The sequence below is a fragment of the Coenobita brevimanus genome, chromosome 97 (genome assembly GCF_032717465.1).
Source record: "Coenobita brevimanus isolate Jiangsu-jjx chromosome 97, ASM3271746v2, whole genome shotgun sequence".
Taxonomy (NCBI): domain Eukaryota; kingdom Metazoa; phylum Arthropoda; class Malacostraca; order Decapoda; family Coenobitidae; genus Coenobita; species Coenobita brevimanus.
The window spans coordinates 44,201,516-44,224,231 of record NC_137050.1 but is presented as its reverse complement, the minus strand read 5'-3'; the positions used below and the strand labels follow the sequence as shown (position 1 = coordinate 44,224,231).

Here is a 22,716-nt window from a genome sequence, read left to right as displayed (position 1 = left end):
AAACTGTGGTTGCCGTGTGTCAGTAATGGTTGATTGTTGTGATAGGGGTGGTGGTAAATTGTGACTGTGGAGTGGTAGTGACTGTTGTTTCTCGTGGTAGTGGAGTAGTAGGAATAATGGTTGTTTATGATAGGGGTGATGATTGTTTGTGGTAGAGGTGGCGGTTGTTTATGGTTACGCAATGGTTGGAATGAATGATTGTTGTGGTAGTGCTGCTGGATATTTGTGGTTGTGAAGCATTTGTGGTTTTGGATTGGGGCTGATGGTTGATTCTGTGGTAATAGGAAGATAGAGGTGGTGAAATAGTAGGCTATGCTTGTTAAATTGTAGTGATGGTTGAAACTGGTAGTGGTTGTGTAGTTGACTGTAGTGGTGGTTGGTAAATGTTGTGGTTGTTTGTGATGATGGGTGATAGTGGTTGTGGTTAATTGAGGCTGTGGTTAATGTGTTTATGGTTTATTGTGGATGAGTTTGGCTGTGTTGTGGTTGTTATTGGTTGTAGTTAATTGTGGTTGTGGTTGTCAGTGTTTGTGTTTGATGTGACTGGATTATTGTGGGTGATATTGATTGTGGTTGACTGGGGTGGTGGTTGATAGTGGTTGTGGTTGACTGTGGTGATGGTTGATAGTGGTTGTGGTTGTGGTGGTGGTTGATAGTTGTTGTGGTTGTGGTTGTGGTGGTGGTTGATAGTTGTTGTGGTTATTGTAGTTGTGGCTGATTGTGGTTATGACTGATTGCGGCTGTGGTTGATTGTGGTTGATTGCGGCAGAGGTTGAAAGTGGTTGGGGTTTTGTGGTCGTGATGGTGGCTGACAGTATATAGTGGTGGGGGTGGTAGGATAAGAGCTTGGATAGAAGAGTGGTAGTATTGTGAGCTGTAATTGATAGTGAGTTGTCTGGGTTAACGTAGTGAAGGTAATAATGATGGCAGAGGAAGTGGTATGGACAGTACTGAAGTTAGTAGATGATGTCTGTGCTTGTACGGGGTGTCTGTGCTTGTGGTGTAATAGGTATTGAAGCAGCAGAAAGGATGGATGGTCGTAGGTATGAGTTTGGTATGGCTGTGGTAGACTGGAATTATGGAAGCACTGTCCTTCTGAAGTCAGTCTGGTATTATTGCGTTAATAGTACGGGTGTAGATAACGCACTGAGAAAGATATCATTCTAAACAGGGTGTGGAGATTGGTGAAAACAGCTTCTGATATATGGTGGATAAATTTGTCTGTGTTGGTTTGGTTGCATACAAAGTGGGAAAATGTGTTGTTATGCTTCAAAGAAAGTAGTTGTAGTAATGGAAAAAGAATCTGTTGTTTTTGAGAGAGAGAGAGAGAGAGAGAGAGAGAGAGAGGGAGGGGGGGTGATAATATGGTCACATCAGTCATCAAGTCACAGGCTAGGAAATCGAATGAAACGACATGTGTTATTCCTGAACCAGTGTTGGACATACATAAATACACTCGAAAAATGCAGCTTTATTTTTCATATAACCTTACATCTTGAAAATGAAGGAAAATTATCCCAAATGCATCTCGACTGCCCCCAATTGCAGTCTCTTAGTGCAACGCCAATAACATTTTCAAGATTCTGAAGGTTTGCCACTTGTTAAATGCTGTGATACTGAGTTATAAATATCGCAAGCACCTTCAGCAACAACAGCAAATATTTGAGGTGGCGTATAAAAATCATTTGGGGAACAGGCTTTATAATGTGTAAATTTGGATTTGGATATGTGAATGTCGCAAGTTACTCTGAAGGTGTGTAAAGGTGGGAATACGGAGATATTTTTGGTACGTGTATCCAATGCGGTGCTGAGAATGTGCAGGAGTGTGTGTGTGTGTGTGTGTGTGTGTGTGTGTGTGTGTGTGTGTGTGTGTGTGTGTGTGTGTGTGTGTGGCGTCAAAGCGAGGTAGGGAGTCAGAGATAAACACTTCCACACAGACGCCTAAATCACTTTGGGTAGCTCGAGTGTTTCCGCGTGGGAGAGAATGGCAAGAAAAAGAATACTGAGAGAAACTGTGGGAGAAAAAGTGAGAAAGGAGAGAGAGAGAGAGAGAGAGAGAGAGAGAGAGAGAGAGGAGAGAGAGAGAGAGAGAGAGAGAGAGAGAGAGAGAGAGACAGAGACAGAGACAGAGAGAGGGAGAATGTGAGAAAGGAGAGAGAGAGGGGAAGTGAGAAGGGAGAGAGGTATGGGAATGACTGAATATGAATGAATGAAAAACTAAGAAGTAACTGAATCAGGGGAAAGAGGAAAATGAAGAGCAGAGAGAGAGAGAGAGAGAGAGAGAGAGAGAGGGAATGAGATGAAAACGACGGAGAAGGAGGCAGAGAATGAGGAGGGGCACAGATAAGCAGATAATGGAGTGGGAGGATGGGTGGGTTTGGAGATAACACCTCTATTTTACGGCTCCATAAATATCAAGGCAAATGAATCGGGCTGGAGAGTGTGATTAAAAAGGACTCGTGGATTCAGAATGGGAGGCGGAGGGAGGGACGTGGGTGGAGGTGAGAAGGAAGGGCGGGAAGGAAAAGAAAAGGGAAGAGATGGGAGCAGGGGCGATAGGAGTGAATTGTGACGGAGGTGAGGCGAGAGGGAAGGGAGAGGATGAGGTAGGTAGGGGATGGGAGGGAGTTATTTGAGAGGGAGGGGATGGTAAGAAAGAGAAGGGGAGTGGGGAAGGGTAAGAGTGTCGCACAAGTGTGAGGAAATGGGATTAGCTAACAAAGAGAGAGACTGGGATCTGGGGGGTAGATGAAAGTGAGTCAAGAGATGGATTAATAGGAAGGGAATAGAATGGAGAGAGAAAGAAGGTGGAAGGGTTTCTTCTTCTTCTTCTGCAACCCAGGTTCATTTACCACTGGACCTCAGGAAACCGGTCACTTCAACGGGGTGCTCCAAGAGGTCTTTTCTTATGGCTGTGTTGTGGGAATGTCTGTGTTGTGTGAGTGAGGTGCATGAGGAGATTAAGTGTGCAGTGATGTAGGGGTTATGTAGCAGTGTGTGCAAAACTGATTCCTTGTATGTTGTCTTATGTACCGTACTGGTATTTAAGCTGGGAAGGATAATGGACTCATCATTTTCCAGCAAAGTGCACTCTTGTCTCAATGGGTAAGATAGTTTCTGAGAGGTGAAAGTCAGAGGGTTGGTTCATGCTAGATGCTGGTTGGCTGGAAATGTAGGATGGATGTGTTAGTTATATGTTTATGTACCGCTGTGTGTTTGTGAGGTTTATTGTTTGATGGAGGAGGAGGGATGTTGCTGAGGTATTCTATTTAGTGCTGTTTTATATTCCTTTTTTTTTTTTTTTTTTTTTTGACAGGGTGGATCCAATATAAAGTTATGTGAAAAGAATAGATCTTTAGCTAAAAAATTGAATTGTGTGTCTCTCATATTCACGTGATCTTTGATTGGAAGTGGTCTTTTTTTCTCGATGCAACTGGTTTTTAATGGTGGTGTTTAAGCTTCCTGTTAATATTCGCAAAGATCTGTGTGTGTGTGTGTGTGTGTGTGTGTGTGTGTGTGTGTGTGTGTGTGTGTGTGTGTGTGTGTGTGTGTGTGTTGAAAGCTTTTCCATGTTTGCGGCTGTCTAGGTGGGTATCACATAATTCACTGTCTCGTATGAACTGCTTTTAAACTGTTTTCAGATATTACTCCAGCTGTCAAAGGTAGTGCCTGTGAGAGTCTTCAGAGCATTGAGTTTACGAGATATCTTTGCACTGTTGTTGCTTGTATGGTGTGAAAAGTTTATGCGTGTGTCTGAAGTTCTAGAATTTGGAGAAGCCTATGCAGTAGAGTATGATTAAAAGATGAGGACTGAGGGTGTACGGTAGATGAGATTCGTGTCAGTTTGAAGTGAAGAGGGTGATGATTGCTTTGGTTAGTGATGTAGTATTTCTGTTTTGTCTAAGCCAGTGTTTTAGTGAGTATTAAGTTGCCTAATGGTAGAGCTGGTCCGCTGCTTGTTGAGTGGAGGGGAGCTGGTGAAATAATTGAAAGAGAGAGAGAGAGAGAGAGAGAGAGAGAGAGAACTTTTTAAGCCCAGAGACATCTTTCATGCCTTTATTCTTTCTGTCATCAGACGATTTATCTAGAGTAGAACATTTTAGTAGCAAAGGAATTAATGAAGGTTGGCAGAATCTCTCTCAAGCTGAACAGAATTAGCGAGGGGTAACAAGAATAAGATACAAATAGCCATCGTAGTGAAGAAGTGAGAAAGCTAGAGAGGGAGGGAAGGGAAGAGAGAGGTTAAACTGAAAGGCACAGTTTTTTCTTTTTTTTACCTTAATTGGCTTAGATTTTTGTCCTGTTAATTTATTTCGCGTAGCTCAGTGTCAGACGCAACAATATTACGATCTACATCCTTCCATAGCTCTTCTTTGTGACTAGCATAATATTCTCATGTTAACATGCTGTTCAAGATGGATAGATGGCAATTTAAGGACAAGGTACAACAAAAAGAATATTGGGAGAAGGGATGAAGGGGGGGGGGGAGAATTTGAGTCGACATTACTGTACCTGTACTATCCCTCCCACCGTTAATTCTGCCACCACTTTTCCTGTTGCCACTGTTTTCCTCACTGTTGTCTAAATATAACACTGTGGCTTCGGTTTGTAGATAGAATTTAACAAAGACGCGTGACTGCCTCAAAGAAAGAGAAGCGTGGGGGTATGAGTCGCGTTTTTCACCAGATTTCATTTTGTCTCGGGTAATTTGGTTCATAGGTTAGGCTATACACCGGTTCATAACTTCGGAGCTTCATTATTTCCTAGCCTCACTGAATTGCCGCTTTAGTGACTTTTTCATACTGGCTGCTTTGAAGTATGAAGAACCCCCACCCACCCCGTTTTGTGTGTGTGTGTGTGTGTGTGTGTGTGTGTGTGTGTGTGTGTGTGTGTGTGTGCTAAACGAACCAGTGTACCAACCACAAGCATAGGCCCCTTTCTTCCCCCCTTAGCCTCGTCCGGGGAAGGTCTGGCGTGGCTACTGCAACATCTAAAACCAACAGATTCAAAGCTAACCTAGAGAAGTCTTGAGGGAGCTAAACTTTTGATATTACGCCGACATCTGGAAAATGCTAATCTCTCTCTCTCTCTCTCTCTCTCTCTCTCTCTCTCTCTCTCTCTCTCGTACACACACACACACACACACACACACACACACACACACACACAAACAATGGGATCGTCATGTGGACCAAAGTAGGGAGATGGTGAGCAGCAGGCGGGCAGAACACAAAGTCATCAGACATCAAAAATTCTCAAGACTTTTCATGCATCAAAGCCGTCATTTTAGTGCTATTCTCGCTTGAATACTACAAGACAAAAGCAGGAGGCATAGTTACGAACATAAAGATATACTTCACTACGACAATTAACGAAACAGTGAGCAGTGACAATCTTGTAATGCAATTTTCTGAGCCTGACAAACTTAAAAATGTTAGGTAAGAGTTTTATAATTGTTCTACTGAAAAAATGGACTGATATTTTTGTCCCCGTGTATACTTGATGAGATGAAGTGGTGATGTGGAGAGGTATATAAAGTAGGGGTGTGTGAGCTGGGAGCAGGACAGTGAAATGGCGGGGGACAGGGCGACGTGGAGACGATTTTTTTATGGCCACCCCGTATGGAATTAAGGCGTCTGGCAATGGATAGATAGATGGATAGATAGTATACTTGACTACATTATACACAGGCATAAGAAGGTATAATTCAGAGTAATGAAAGAGAAATGAAGGAAATAGTGAGAAATAGAGTGCATAGTTTGTTTTTATTAAGCCTTTTAGTCCATGCGTGTCTGTTTAAATTAATTCTTGGTATCTTCATATACTATTTATTTTTCCCTTTTATATTTCATTTATATCCTTTCAGCTTCCTGTCTGTCTTCCTTACTGGCTTCCTTTTCTGTTTCTTTTTGCTTTTTCCTCATTATACATTCTTCTCATCCCACACTTGCCTCTTATTCATTCGCTGGATTTACCATCTTCAAACATCTTTTTCTGTACACTCTTCCTCGTCTTCTCAGTTTTCTTTTACTTGTCGACGTATTCCTTTCTTTTTGCTCTCTCTCTTTCATCTCTCGTGCCTTCCCTTGCTGCTCGCTTTTCTCTTTTTGTATTTTCCTTCTTTCTTTACATCTTTCTCTCGCTCTCCTCTCACAGCCTCTTGAAAATAATAGTGTCCATCCTCGACTGACCACTCAATGAGAGAGAGAGAGAGAGAGAGAGAGAGAGAGAGAGAGAGAGAGAGAGAGAGGACTTCAAAGAAATCTTGTCTCACTCCACCCCGAAGACTGACGTGGAAAGAAGTATAAAAAGAAAAATAGTAACAATAAAAACAGGGGCACAAGGCAACATGAAACAAGCTAATGGGGACATTCAGCAATTTTTGTTAAATTGTCTTCATGCCTCGACGATATTCAGAGCCTAAGTATATGCATCCTGAGATATTAAACATGTGTTATTTCCCAGTTTTTAAAATTACACCTCACAAAGAATGTTTTTTTTTTCTTTCTTATATTACTGGGGGGATATTTAAGGTTGTTATTGCTGTGGCCCGAGGAATATCTGCACGTCAACAGGGAGGACAGCAGGTTAGTTTGCCCTTCTCTTGCAGCCACTATCCCCCTTTTTAGGAATAAGGAATTGAGGGACGTTTAGGTTAGGCATTTCAGTTGTAGTTATATCAGTGCCACGTCGTGAAGGCGTTTCTCTCCAGCACCATTTTTAAAGATACAGTAAGATGTGACAACGTCGGAATCTTCAGTTTCATATCTACAGTACTTACAGACCTTTAAGATAACTGTGGTGAAAGTGGAACGTAACAGCCGTAGGTTTGCATGTTTTTATGTATATTTTTCTGCAGTATGTTTTGCTGGTGGAAACCGAACTTGGAACTGGAGAAGCCCAAGGAAGGTTTGAGCTTGGACGGTAAATAAGCTGAAAGAACAAGTCAGGTAAAAATGCAGTATGCACTGTGAAGGAAGATGAAAAGAGTTGAAGATGAAGAGGGTGGATACAGTCCCCGTTGCTGTCTTCTGATTGATTGAAAGGTCATTTGTGTTCCGTCGCTCCTAGTAATTTGAGGTGAATTCCCATATGCCAGTGAATGATGGGACTGTTTGGGAGTTCGGGTTTTTTCCTCAACACCTCATTGAATTCTTAAGCGGGTATCACACGGGGACCCGTGAACAATTTGTGCAGCACAAAACGGACGTCCAAACTGAGCTTGGACGTCCATACCCTATCACACGGTGGACGTCGACGGCCACCTTCTTCTTCTTTATCGAGTTCAGCCCACGCGACTGGGAGGTCACTTCCAACTCCCTAGCAGACGACGTGTTTATCAGCAACAACAATGGACATGAACCAGATTGTGACTTTTGCAATGGGTGCTGCAGTCCTAACCCTGCAGGATGAGGAAGAAGCCTCTGCAAGAAGACAAAGGAGGGGGAGAAGGAGGGCATTGTGGATGAGAGAATGGCCCCCACGGAGTGAAGAAAGCAGCCAGTATAAAAATCTGCACAGTAGTGCTTTCTTCCCGAGTATGCCTTTCGAACGTGCCCGGGCCTCTCTTGGAAACAATCAATCCACATTCCATCATATTTACCACATTTTGGTATATATGAAAAGTTTTTATGACAAACAGAAATATTAAAAGTACAAAGTTTACTGACGGTTTTGAATTAATCATAATATATCACCTCAACTGACTACAGAGTTCAAGATAGCAGAGGACACACACTACTTGTAAACTCCATAGAGAAGAAGGAGACCACCAAGTCGTAGACGTCCACGGTCACCGTGGACGTCCACGAATGGGTCAGGCGGCCTTCCTCCCGTGGACGTCCATGACCCTCCCGCGGGGGCAAGTTTGGACGTCCACGGCCAGTTTGGACGTCCACGAGTCTCCCGTGTGATAGCCCCTTTACTCGACAGGTCGGAGGTACATCACACAGGCATCGTCTCCTTGCTAGGTCGAGGTTGACTGGGGACGCTGCTGGAGGTTGAGGTCATTTTTTTTTTTTTTTTTTTTTTCAAAGCTGGCTTGGGTTTTTCCCAATGTGGACCATGTTCATGCTTAGGCTTCATCCTCTTTGGCTGGCGCTTCTGGATCGGCATGTTGTTCCATGGCGCCTGCTTGTTCTCTTAGCTCTTCTGCAGCAGCCACTTCAGCACGCCCCCCTGGCTTTATTTCTTCTTCCGTTTGCATGCGGGGAGGGAGTGGTGGGGCAAGCACAGTTCCTCCTGTTAGGGAAATGTTGAGCTGCAGCCTCTGTCTGACTGTTTTCTTTGGTCTGACTATAAATCCTTTGGCTCCTTCTGTTGGATTTCCTCTGTGTTTTTCCTGAACTTCAGCGGGACTTCATTGAAGTTCCTTGGAATGTATTAATGCAGAAAATGTGTAATATTTCCTGCCTCTGACCCAAGGCCAGTCTCGGCACGTTGTTATGTCGGTTGTCTGGCACGCTCCAACATACCTGAACTATTTCTGATCTATTCTCAATGGTCACACGCTCATAAGCACAACTCACCTCCTCCTACTTCCGTCCCATCAACTAAGGTTATTAAATGACCCGATAAGGAAATGTCAAGAGGGCTGTAAGGTGAATAACGAGGTAACCGGGGAATAAGACCAGTAGACCACCACACCACATCCACATTTTGGTACTCAGTCATGCTTATGCCACATTTAACTTATATAGTTCTGCTTAGCACATTGTCAGATAGCACTGGCAACACCTCTTCAGTGAAATGCCTATCAAAATATCCAGTCATGTGGCCTGATTACTTTAACAATGCCAACCCTTATGTTTAAAAGAAATGTCTCCTGATTTGCTGTATGAACTGCTGAGTGAGGACTTCCTTTGTCCATGTGCCCATTTTGTTGTAAAACTCCTTCTCTTGTTAAGTTGGTTGTATTGGAAGTGTAATTACCTGCCTACACCAGCCAGCCCACAGGAACAGCCTCAACCCCTTCGTACTGTATATGTGAAACTACTGCTGTCCAACATTACCTCAATCGAACAGGTGGATTCCCTATCTTACTGAAAAATTTTCACCTACTTCTGAATACCATTTACACTCTTTATACAACTGTATCACTTATCACAGAGATATGTGGATGGAATAACACATAAATCTATGGCTTTTACATTCCAGCATTAGTTTTATTATGCCTGTTTCATGCAAGTGCTGTAGCTATGAAACACCGCATATTCCCACACTTCTTATAACACTTAGTAATTTCCCTCGAACACACGCTGTAAATTAGTGCAAATAGTTGACAGTCACCTTGAGCGTTTTTTAACTGCATTTTTTATGTATTTGACTCTAAGCCTACGGGAAAATATCTGAATGGACTTGTTTACTAGGGCCGAGGAGAGTGACTGCAATGGGAGGAGGAACGGAAAAAAAAAAAAATGATCAGAGGGAACAGGGAGAAGGATGTCATTGGTTTTGAAGAAAAGGAAAGCTCCTTTAGGCTGATAGTTATTAATGTCTCCACAATTAGAGGGAAACCATTGTCTTCAGATGCTGTTGTATCACTTGCTCATGCGTCCCCAGGCTCAGCTGAGGCGACACATGTGTTGCCCATTGTTAGACTGTCAACCCTCTCGTGAGTCACGACGCTCCGATGGTCCAATCAGAAACGTTGTTTACATCACAAAAATTATTAATAACCCTCCGATACCACTATTAGGCACAAGGATATGTGTAATATTTTATGGATTTTATTTAGTTTTTAGTATTTGAACTAATGGACATTTTGCCACCAGTATATAATAATTTTTATATCTCAAATACATTAACTCTGGAATCAAGCGTCTGGACTCGGGATATAATAGCTCCATAGTTTTCCATTATACTTGTTGTTCATGTACGCTTCTTTACTTAGCCTACTTACTTGCTGGGCTCACTTGATGTTTAGACACTCCACTTCTCAGTTACAGTGTTCCACCTCATTTTAGATACTGTTGATCTGATATGGAGTTTCTGGCTGCATGACAAAGTGTGATATATCCCTGTGCTGGAGGTTTATCTGGTATGGTTCTCAGGTAATTGTCCAAATGAGTCTTGAATTTCCCTGTTGAGCAGCCTGTAAAATTCCTGATGCTCCTGGGAAGGCAGCTGAAGTTGTAGCCGTCTGTAGATCAGGCAGCCATTTCGGAGTGTCTTGACTCTTGCTGGTGCATGATCCTGGACTGAAGTAATGGATTAAAGAATTACTCTGCAGCCATTGCAGGAAGGGTGTGGTACAAGTTTCTGCCAGTATTTTCCGTATGTATATTATGACAGTGTTTGCCTGAAAAAAAAAAAAAAATCTATGGGAATAACTAATAGCCTTTCCATTACAGAATGTTTGCAAATACCATTATCTTTGCCTCCATACCGTTACTGAGCTCACAATGACCAGTTCTGACCAATCAGTCAAAAAATGATTTTCGCATATTTTCCTTTGTCGCGATTTCCGACAATTCTGCAGCGTTGTGCCGCATGTGATTACCATTTTTATTCCGACATTCCCTCCCTCATGCAAAAAGAATTAGGTCGATATTTACTACCATTCTCGTGAATGAAAGGAACAAATGAATAGACAGACATTTTCGCGTGTCGCGAATGCCGACAATTTCGCGCTGTTGTGTCACGTCCGATCGCCAAAATTTTTGTTAGGTATTTTTCTGACACTTCCTGGACTTAGCCTGTCCTAATGGAAAGAGAATTAGGTCGAAATGTATTACCGTTCTCGTGAAGGAAATAGGCAAACGCACAGACAGACACACATATATACAGAGCTTGACTTTATTTCCTAGATGTACTGTACCTTCCCCATCTGCTGTGAGTACACTCCAAGAGTGCCGAGATGTTTCCAGTAGCTTTGACCTTTTATGTCCCTGATTCTTACAGTAAAGGAGCATTGTATAGCTTCAGGAATCTGGATATCTGTTGCCCTGTGTTAGGATCCTATCTGGCTACAGTAATCCATCACTGGTTGTACAAGTGCTTCTCACGGCATCATAAGGCAAGCAGTTTCCCAGGAATGTAAAAGTTCTCAGCATCCATGCTCATATCTTTTTGGCCCTGTTTGTAGTTTATTCCATGTGCTGATGGGGGGAGACATCATGGCTGAAGTAAATACCAAGGCATTTTGCATGTGGTGTGGCAGGTATGTCGAGTCCATTGCTTGCGTTAATGATGGTGTCAATTTGTATTTCTCATCTTGTGCCACACCTAAGGTCCTTGAACTTTTTATTGCTATATGACACGTTGTTTCTGACTGCCCTGTCGTTGACACAGACCTGATCTTTCTGTTTGTTTGTCTCCACTTGCCTGTTGACATTTATGTCATCAGTAAAGCATATCAATATGGAATGAGTCACTTCATTGCCTGTGTCTCTGAACAGGATGAGGAAGAGTAGGGGTCCAAGGACAGATCCCTGAGGTACTCCGTTGATGATCTGTGATTTGAGGGACATTTTACTAGTTACTGCAACTATTTGTGTTCTGTCTGAGAGGAAACTGTGGCTCCATGTTCCAACTTTGACAGTAATTCCAAGATTCCACAGTTTGTGGAGCAGTATCCTGTGGTCCACATTGATGAAGGCCTTCTAGGAATATGATGTTCACATTTTTCCCCTTAGTCAGGTGGTGTAGGAAGTTGTAACGGTATTTGAGGAGCTGTGAGAGGCACAATCGACCTTTCCAAAATCCATGTTGTCCCCTGATAAGTGTGGCATCATTCTTATCTTTTTTATTTCTCCTGGGACTTTGCCTATATCTAAATATCTTCACCAAAGGAGATAGAGCGATTTGGCAAAGCTTGTGGCAATGGATTAACAATTTGGCAGGGACCCCATCTGGGCCAGCTAATGAGTTTTGCTTCAGGTCTTTTGTTCCCTTTAAAATATATTACTCCGTGAATTTTATTTTGTTACAACCTTAGGGTTTACTGATACATGAAGAATGACATGTAGAGAGGCCAGGCTGTTAATTAAAGGCAGCTGAACACTTCAGGGGTTTTACTCCTTCTAGGCACAGCTGAAATACTGTACACTTGCAAAACACTCTTGACTTTTCTCTCTCACATTAACACTATCCTTCACTCCCTGGCACTTCTTCACTTTCCATTCACTGACTGACGACCTCTCGCTTACTGACTTTGACTACTCCATCCTTCATTAATTATTCTCACTGTTTGACTCACTGACTAGCTGTCACTGACTCACGCTCTGTTCACTGACGAAAATCTAAACTCCTGCGCACACAGCTCACTCCGTCTGCCATTCTTGGCTCAAATGTTGAGGGTTCCATGATATAGGTCAACCCCCCTCCCCCCCCGGGCTCCCGCGACTAGCGCAGTCCAGAATGTTTTGGTAGAGAACCCTCATTTTCTCACGCGATAATGCACTTAATTTAACAATATACAATAACAATAATGATAAGAACTAATTCATAAAGTAAAGATAGAAAGTAAACAAAACACACATGCTAAAATCTCCATAATGTTCCTCACATCTCCAGATGCAAACATTAACCTAATCCTATGGCACAACTCTAGATTTCTAGAATGTTCCCCACAGCACCCTTGATCCTACCGACACAATAATATCTTGGAGGTATGCATAATGCTGGTCTTTGGATGGCAGCAGTGTAAAATAAATTTTGAGTCATAGTTTTGCACTAAATACCATCTCATATTATTGGGCTGGGATGTTGCACACTTCGTCTGTATCTTCTATAATTCCGTCAGCAGAGGTGAAGAGTCCAATAGAGTTGTTGGCTGTTGCATATTTTTTGGCATATGTAAAACAGTACTGAGGTTTGATTTAATTTTCAGTGCACACTTTGTCCCCCCTCTTGTTCTCTGAGCTTCGTGGGAGTGTTTTATGTAAATTTCTGTATCTTCAGTCTTTAAGAAGTGTCCTTTTTTTGTGTGTCATTTGATGGTTTTCTTTAGTTTTGCTGTCTTTTTCATCAGACACTAGGCCCTATCTCGGGCTATGTTTGGTTATTAATTTATTTTTATTTTTTAGTAATATATCATTATTTGGACCCATGAAGTATTCTCTTTTGGAAAAACCCATAACCTAAGCGAAGGAAAAAAAAAATGTTGACAGCTTCCCATACTAAATCTATTAAAGGAAGCTGTCGACTCTGCCTCTCACTGCCAGGAAGTACAGACTCTGTTCCAAAGTTCCATTCCATTGGCGACGGCCGGGTAATTCGCAATAAATGGGGCCCTGATTGCTTCCCAACTTCCCATCTGGCTCAATAATACACGGTAAATATTGGCTTCCTTCTACACGATAATTGAAAGAGAAAATGTGGCTCCTCGCCTCGCTTCACAGAAAACCTAGTGGCGCGAGAGAGGGGGAGCTGTGTCAATATGTAGTTATTGCGTAAAGGGAACACTTACCATGGATATTAAAGCTGTTCTTTTTCTTTTCTTTTTTTCTGGCTTCTGTATTTCTTTATTGCCTATGTATATGGTTGTGTATGTATGTTTGTTTGTTCGTTTGCGTAGTTTTCTTGTGAGCAGGGGCTGAGATTTATGAGACTGAAGAACATGCCAAGTGCAATAAAAACCCACTGCCATTTAGAAATTTGGATTTATATAAGAATTTTGGGAATACTGTATTAGTATTATATTAGCATAATATCTGTATGTATGTACCGGTATGTATTTACGTATGTATGTATGTAAAAGGGCCTCTAAGCAGAATAAACCTCATGCCCCAAGTAATCCTAGTTTGCACCTAGTTGTGAGGATAATGTACATACGTGGTCTGGATTTGAACATCCTGTCGGGCCTCTGAGCTCTGTATTCTCGTCGGTTAACACCTCTTCCTAAACGATTTATTTTGCGCATTACCCTCTTCTGCATCATTTAAATCATTCAAGTACCACCATACCCATAATAAATAACATACAACTTGACATTACCTAGCCACATCCAAAATTAATCCCCAAGGAAGAGGTGTTAGGGATCTTCCTTAACCGACGAAAATACGTGTCTAGGCTGGAGTCTTGGGGTGTCCCTGTCTCCTTGCCAATCCGTCCTAACCAGCGCTGTGAGGTACGGGTTATCCTTCTTAAGTGTGGTTATGTGGTCCTGAAGTGAACACTCTATCTGTGACTGTCTATCCCCAAGTGCATTTATTCCGAAAGGGGTGGCCACAAACGAATCTCCACGACGTTACCCTGTCCACTTTCCATCTGTCCACCCTCCCCAGCTCACTTCCCCTTCCCTCATATATTTCATCCTATCCCCTGCCTCTTCTTTAGTCTCCCCCACTCCATCCCCCTCCACCTCACTCACACTCCCCTACCCAGCCTCTCTTTCATTCTCCATTCTCTCCGCGTGGCCAGGCTATCTCAGGGTATTTCTATTGTTTTCTAGCATTTCACATCACCACCACAGCGTTTATTTACTTCTCATGTGCCTGACAGTCTCTCCTTGTAACTCCATGTAACTCTCTTCATTCCAAGTGCTCCCCTCAGATATCTCATTTCCACTGCCTCATTTTCAACAAGGTCCAAGCTTCACTTCATAGGCTAGAGTAGACATCACAACACAGCTATGCAGCGACTTTTCTCAGTTTATGCTCGCTTCCCTATACCTTATGACTGCTCTCCGTGAATCAGCAACCTTTCTTCCATGTTGTACCCTCTTATGCACTTAATCCTCTAACCTACTGTACCATTCTTACTCATCACACTGCCATATTTTTTTTTACTGCACTTACACAGATGATTAAGTCAGTTGTTATTGTACGAAAGTTCAAGCAGCAACGTGAAAGCACATAATCGTTATATTTAGGTCGCTCTATATCACTGTTCCTTTGGCTGGGTGCTTTGTAGGGGAAGGGGAATAAGAACCAAATATCAACATAGATTTTTCTTTCTCCTGTTCTGCTGGATATCATCGCAACATCAGAAAGTTGTTATGTATGTTAATGTTGTTATGGAGTTGTAGATATTGTTAATAGCTGTACGATTCGCGCGCGCGTGCGTGTATGTGTAATTCACCGGGTCGGTCAGGATCACTTGATGGTCGTGATCGTCAGCTTTTACCCTCCCGGAAGGGAGCTGAGAGCTCATATAGTCCGATCTAAGGACAAGGCTGTGACCTTCACACACGCACACACCCGTCCCCTTGCTCAAGGGGGACAGTACCCACTTCGTCAGTGAAACTTTTCGCAACCTGAGCGAGGCGCGAACTCCCGTCCACCAGTTGGCAAGCGTGTGTGTGTGTGTGTGTGTGTGTGTGTGTGTGTGTGTGTGTGTGTGTGTGTGTGTGTGTGTGTGTGTGTGTGTGTGTGTGTGTGTTGAGGGACATGCTTTTACTTGCTACAAATACCAGTGCTCAGAAGGTACTATATCCACTTTAACTTAACTTAGAATTGCCACTTCTCCAATTTGCATGCCAAGGAACAGTAAGAGATTTGTACAAGAAAATGCTGCTAGTCACAAAGACCTGCTGTGGAAAGATGTAGTGCTGTAGTATCGTCTTTTTCAGTCACTGGGCTACGGGAAATAAGATGCATAGGGACGAAAATCTCCAAGAGGCTGACAAATGCTAGTAGAATGCTCGTCACCCTCCCATAGTTTTGTTGAACTGCTCTAACCCTTTGATTTCACCCTCCTCTCGTCTGGTTTTGTCATCTCTCCCTAGCCTGTTGATGTCACCCTGCCGTTGCCTATTGATGTCATCCTTCCCGAGCCTGTTGATGTCACTCATCCATTCTTTTGCCTTGTCCTTGATATCTGTAGTCCTTCCAAAGTTATGGGAAGCGTTATTACTCTTGCCATAGTCTTGCTGTCCTCATTACCAGCTTGGTCCCTCCCAAACCCCTACCGTATCTCTGCATTCCCAGTCTTATTCACACCTTGGATATTCCCCTGTTATTCTGCTACACTGTTATGCGATCCATGGCAGTTTGGTGGATGGAACAGTGGACTGTTGTTTGTAAGGATACGAGATAGAAAAAAGAATACACCACACGTTTTCCCTGCCAATCGTGAAAGTCAGCTACCAGAACTAGAATCGAGGAGCAGGAAACTTCCCACTTCATACTGACCTTGGATTGTGACCACTGACCAACGTCCCGTCCCTCACTTGAGACACGAGCAGCCACGTCCCTCGTGTGACACAGACTTAGGAGACTGTACCTGGAGTTTCCTCTCCTTTGAATCGTACCTTCAAAGAGGAAAAAGAGCATTGTTACTCTAAATCCTCTCCCCATGGGTTAGGCTGATAATGACGAAAAATGATACATTACATTGTTTCCTCCAAAGGGGGAGCCGAACGAATGTTAGCGTCAGCTGAGTGCTGAAAGAATTAGCATGGGGGTCTGAATCAGATTACAGTAAAACAGCGATAACAGATGATTCAGTGGAACCCACTGTTGAGGCAGAGATGGACAATTGGACATCAGAGTCGCAGGAGGCTTTGGAAACTATGTCCAGAATCATATGTTTGGCAGATAATATCTCTCATTCACTGATCTGCTCCCTGCACCTCTAAAATACGAATGAATTATTCTCATCGTGTGTTTATGATAAAATAATCGATATTTTCGCAGTGCGGTGATAAGAAAGGTACACCTTCGGGCTGTAGCACCGATACGAATGGGGAGTTCTGTTGTCTGGTTATAAAAACGTCTCGTAACTCTGTATCACCCGAGGATTGTGGCCGGCAGAAAGGCAGCTGCAGCCTGCATTCCACCGGGTTCATGTCCAGACGAGTCTGGGGCCACACCACCACCAGCACAACTGCAGCAGATGATATGGTGCATTAGGAAACAATCATTTTTGGACCACCTTTCGTTAAACTGGTTACGAAAGTTTTCACTGAAATGGCTTCACTGTCCTATGAGATCTTTTTCGCTTACTGCTCTATGGCGATCGTTACTGAGTAAGTTGCGTGCTCATTGACGTGGCAACCCGTACTTGACTGCAGTTGCGAGCATACAACTAGGCCTACTTGCTATATATAATGTTATGACGTTAATAAGCAGAACCGTCTTACAGGCAAAGTATGACGCAACGAGTTTCGACTGGCCTGTAATATGTGAAACAGAAAACAAAAGTCAGTTGGATATTACACTGAGTAATGCTAGGACTATCTGTACAACTTAATTTTCCACGAACAAGTTGACTTGTCCATAAGTATGCTGTACTATGATTGTTTTTCAGAACAACTTCGGGATGGTGGTGTTTTCTTTCTTTACAGAGAATGAAACTGCATTATTCCGAGTTATCAGCGTTGTGTAGAATGACTGGCAATATAATTTAAACGGATTATATGTCTGACTCCCAGCATCTATGTGAAAATCTGGTGGCTAAGTGTTAAGATGGTCTACAACACCACATTATAATTCTAGGTTAAGATACTGCTGTCACGCAGACAGTTTGGTATGATTCCAGTTAGATCCCCAACTTGCTGTCATTTATACAAAGACCATGATGTTAGTAGTCTCTAGACATTATAAATGCGGCGAAGCCGATAGGTCTATAAGTGGTACACCTAGGGGATCTTTTTTCTCTCTCTCCTTCAAGCGAGGTTCGACTATCTGCTCTTGGAGAGCTCTGAGCGATTTTCTTATGAAACACAAAGTTGCTCTGCTTTAAATTTTGAGCTGATTTAACATGACAGCTGTTGCGTCACCTAACGCATCAGTTGACTATTAGGCGGTTTTCAATTTCGGCTACAAGTTCATCAGCTTGAAAGTTTGAGTTGATTTGACATGTCAGCAGTTGCATCAGCTGACGCATAGTTTCGCCACAGGTCTGTAAAGATAGTCTCTTATTTCCTTTGTGAAAGAGTTACTGAAATACACTGAATGACTGAATATTATAGTTCTATGTTCAGCGAAGTTAAGCAACGGTGGGTCTGGTTAGTACTTGGATGGGTGACCGCCTGGGAACGCCAGAAGCTGTTGGCATCCCTACGTGTCAAGTGGGGTTGGTGGAGGATTAGTGCCCCTCCTTGTAAAACAATTAACTCTAAGCCGTTGGCCACCCCGTTTGGGATACATGGCGTCTGGCAATGAATGAATGAAAAATGTTTTCATAACTAACCGTGGATTATTTATATTCATTGTACTTTATCCTGATTTTCAAAAGTATTATATGTCCACATATAAACTACCAGCTGGACATTACATTCACAACACTGTATCCCAAAGTGTCTTGTCTTTCCATTTATAAATGATATAATACCAACACTGTTATCATCGTATGATGCTAGTACACATAGCCTTTAAAATATCCACTTCCATCCTTGTGTGGAGGGTACCCAGCCCATCTCCGAGCACTGACCCTTCCCAGCTGGCCACCCGCCTCCCGTGCTGACTCTTCACACGTCTCTTGCAGGCCATTTCCTAGGTAACCACACAGTGCTGGACGTGGTGAGGGCGGCGGGGCTGGCAGTGCAACACGTCGGACCAGAAACTAGAATCAAAAGGTACTCAAGATAAATACATTTCTGTGAGACTAGTATATTATATTTTAAAAGTAAACAGTAACAGTTTCATTACATCTGATATGTAGTTTTCTTGATAAAATATTTAAAATCAATACCATATAACTACTCCAATAGAAAATATATAATTTTTTATCACACACACACACACACACACACACACACACACACACAGATAGATAAATAGATAGGCTGATAGATAGCCGGTGTCCTAAAACTTGAGGTAGTAATCTCAATAGGTAATTCTTGGGCAAATTAAAAAAAAAAAAAAAAATCTTCATGAACATTGCATAAAGTCCCAGCCATATCGAAGCTACAATTACTGATGGCCTTCTGGGTACAGTGGTCAAAAGAGGAAGTGCAGGAGGCATTATTCAAAGTTGCCTTAAAGTTTCCAAATCTGTGTGAATGAAATTTCATTAAAATCTGTGTAGTTACATGGGGAAGTTTTATGACAAACAGACTGACAGAACAGAATGCCACAAACACGCCAAACCTCTCTTTACAGTAGTTATTATGTGAGATGTATTCTTACTTCGTTTGCAAGGTTGACAAATTGGTGTATATGCAGATAGATATTTGAGTAAGGCAGGCTTCTTTATTAAGTATAAATGTCACACTAAACCCTAACATTATGTTTACGTATGGCTACCTTGCAGACACAAGAGAAGACGGGGTCACAGGGGAGGAATTGTACCCGAACCCTCGGTGCTGAAGGACTTCTTCACTTCTAGTACCCTCGACGCCCAGCATCAACATGACCCAGCCTTTGCCAAGTGAGTCCCCATGTCTGGCTTAGCTTTACCTTGGTTTATGATCAGATGCATAAGCCGTGAGCTCATCAAGGGAGGCTCCAGCAGTAAATTCACCAAACCTCTCCTACACAACTCATCACCACTCCTTCTACCACTCCGCGCTTGCCTCCCTCATGTACCTCTTCATACTCATTGCTATAGTAGGACTCGCCTAAGTTTGCGGCTGTGGTGTGGCCCGCACCTGTGTACAATGGTGCTACGTTTCCCCAACTTGCGATGTGAAACGGAAGCTATTTATGTACAAGGCAACACAAATAAGATAAATTCAGATGAATAAAACTTACAATTGTGTATTTTGATGGATGAATCAACAGTAATCTTATTATGCATAAAATATTTATACAGTAACACAGAACCATGGCATACATATTGTACAGTGTTGCTAAAAGAAATTGTGGTCACTTTTAATGTTTTTTAGCTTAGTTTTAGGGTGGGTAATAATATTACAGTTATGGATATAAGAGAACAAGCTTGAAAAAAGAAGAAATATGCCAATATCCAAAGTAAAAGAAATAATTCATATAATTCTTGTGAGTGGCAACACTGACACACCCAGTCTGGCCTAAGGTAAAGTACAGTACGTACCTCCATAGACCCAGCCATAGCTTGTACAGGTGTTGCTAGGGGAAAATGCTCACATTTACTGGCTTTTACCGTAATTTTAAGGGCGAGGAATAATCACATTTATAATCATAAGCTAATATGTAGGACAAAATAGTAGGCATATGCCAATACTGAAGTAAAAAAAAAAAAACATTATTCACTCGCGAGCGGCAACACTTCCACACCCAGTCAGTGGCCTTGATCTCAGGGGTGGTGTGGAAATGATGTCAAATTTACAATATATACAATATTATGTAAAATATCCAAAATGTCTCTTGCAATAAAAGAGAGAGAGAGAGAGAGAGAGATGAGTGGTGTTGGTGGTGGAGGCATTGTCAGGCTGAGAGAGAGAGATGGAGGAAGGGGAAAGAGAATGAATGAATGAAAATCAATCATGGTACTGCAATAACGGGTCATCTGTCGCCGTATACAAAAAATGATATCACTAAATATAACAAAACCAAATTAACAAATGAAAGCACAATTATAAACAACTTATAAAAGAATCAAAAGTACTCAGGGTAGCTCACATCTCCCGCCAGGAGAGAGAGAGAGAAAGAGAGAGATAACGGTATAGAAAACGTGGCACACTGTACACAGGTGCGGGCCACACCACAGCCGCAAACTTAGGCGAGTCCTACTTTACCTTGTTTTAGTCTTCATGACTTCTCGTCATTGTACATTTTAAACATTATTATGTAAGCCTTTCATAGCCATTTTTATGACAATATTCTTCATGCCTAGTCCAGCTCAATGCATTTTTAAATCATTCCTACTTGTATAACGTCTGCTGGGTGTATATAGTTGTCCAAGCCAAAGATGTATGATGTGGGAATGTGCATTACAACCTTATGTATTTCTGTCAAGGGTTTTATGTATTTGGCTCGGTTTGTTTGACTGTCTACCGCTCTGCCTGTTAGCAACATTATGAACCTTGTGTGGAAGTGCACCAAACCTGATAAAATGATTGAGGACGGCCAGAAGAACAATAGATTAATTTGGAGCAAAAAATGTTAAAGAAGAAGGCCATCATGAAAAACATAATAGAGGGGATGGTACTCTCTTGGTGAAGATGTGAGCTCTCCGATTGCTCTTGTTTTCAAGGTCTGACTTTTTATCTTCCACGTTTTCTGCACGCAAGATACAGTTGTCTTACCAGTTTCTAACCAACTGTATATGTGTTGTTTACCTCTCTCCTAGCTCTACTAATTATCTGATACACTTAAATATATTACTTCTGAAGTGAAACACATTCTCACCATATCTCTTCCAATGTTCACCATTGCCTGTGGCACTGTCCTTTTACTGAACCATCTGATGAATAATCTTACATTTTAATAGCTTACGCAGCACTCTTCCCATATCCCTTAGAGTCTTGGAGAGAACGCCATTATACTTGATTCATTTTTTTAATGCTATTCGTTCTGTTTTTTATCTCGATTTTTTTTCCTCGTTTTGGTTCCTCTTACCGTAGTCTTATTTCATCAACTTGTCCTATACCTCCAGTAAGGCCTATGGACTCTCCCAGGAAGTTATGTATGTGTTACCGTAGCGCTGTGAATCAAGAGTTTTTTTTTTTTTTTTCCATGACAGAGAGCCATCTGCATGTGCTCTGCACATTAACCCCTTAACCACGGGCTTGTTTTGCTTTGACTTGCGGCTCCCGCAGGCATATTCGCGCTGCAACAGACTCTCTAAAAATATTTGCCAAAAATCAGTTATTAGTCCTAGAATATTAAAATCGCATATGCTTATGGCACATACCTTCAGCTTTCTCCTGGGGTATTTGTTGAGCCTTCGTCGAGTACCGTAGGACTTGTGGAGACCTCTGAAGTTGGGTAACGAAGTCTCCACTTTACACTTCCCGACAACCCGTAATATGATTACCACAGCCTGATATTATCACTAGAAACACTATTCTATGATTCTCAAATAGTTTGGAATCCATACTCAAAAAAAAAAAAAAAAAACGCTGTGAAAGCAATAAAAATTACGAGGGCATATGACCTTCCCACTTGACATCGTTTGCCGCTGGTGTTCTGTCATTTATTATTCATAAAAACACTCACAGTTCATATTTCTATTGCTATATAACACTTATATATCTACAGTCTTTATCCATAAGTTTCCTTCAGTAATAGTAGTTTATTGTCACTGTAGGCATTCAATTTCTTTCAGTAAAATACATAGCATTCACTTTCTCGTCCTGTATACTAGCATTGAGAGTGAATGTCACTTTCACCTTCACTCTCATAACTCATAGTATTCATACATGCTAGAGTGAAACTTTCACTTTCATTACTCCTAGTATATATACTCGTATTCTTATAATACTACTCATTTACATTTCTATTTACGTTCTCTATTTTATTTACATTATTTACATTTCTATTTTTTTACACTGTGTTAGGCACTGTCACTTGCAGTAACTTATAAAACTATTTTCCACTGTTCACTTATATTTACATTCATTGCTCTCACTTGCTGTTTACACATTATTTACACATTATTTACAATTCCACTTGCACTGTTTCACTCACCAAAAAGATCATAGTCACTCTCTATCAATTGTCAGCCCTTTACCTCTTTCCACACGAGGTTTAGTAGGGGGTAGAGGTCACAGAGCCCTTTGCATGGGGCTAAAAAGCTGCGGAAGTTAGCAGGCGCGAATCCGACATACTTTCACCTTGAAAGATGACAGTAAACTGATACTAGTGGGCCGGGGTCACCTACCTAGGGATAGTGCATTACTGCCAACGTCAGTCTCGTGAGAGCTGCTAATATAAAGCTATGAAATGATTGGCAGGAAATCTTGAC

The 22,716-nt window shown here is 42.0% G+C and overlaps 1 protein-coding gene across 1 annotated transcript in view; it reads left to right on the top strand.

Moving 5' to 3' along the window:
• Positions 1 to 22,716, top strand: part of LOC145413681 (metalloprotease TIKI1-like) — a 198,186-nt gene that overhangs the window by 162,654 nt on the left and 12,816 nt on the right. Inside the window, exons 6-7 of the mRNA XM_080283336.1 lie at positions 18,373 to 18,463; positions 19,141 to 19,257. Of these exons, the coding sequence (XP_080139462.1) occupies positions 18,373 to 18,463; positions 19,141 to 19,257 (208 nt within the window). The remainder of the gene's footprint in view (positions 1 to 18,372; positions 18,464 to 19,140; positions 19,258 to 22,716) is intronic.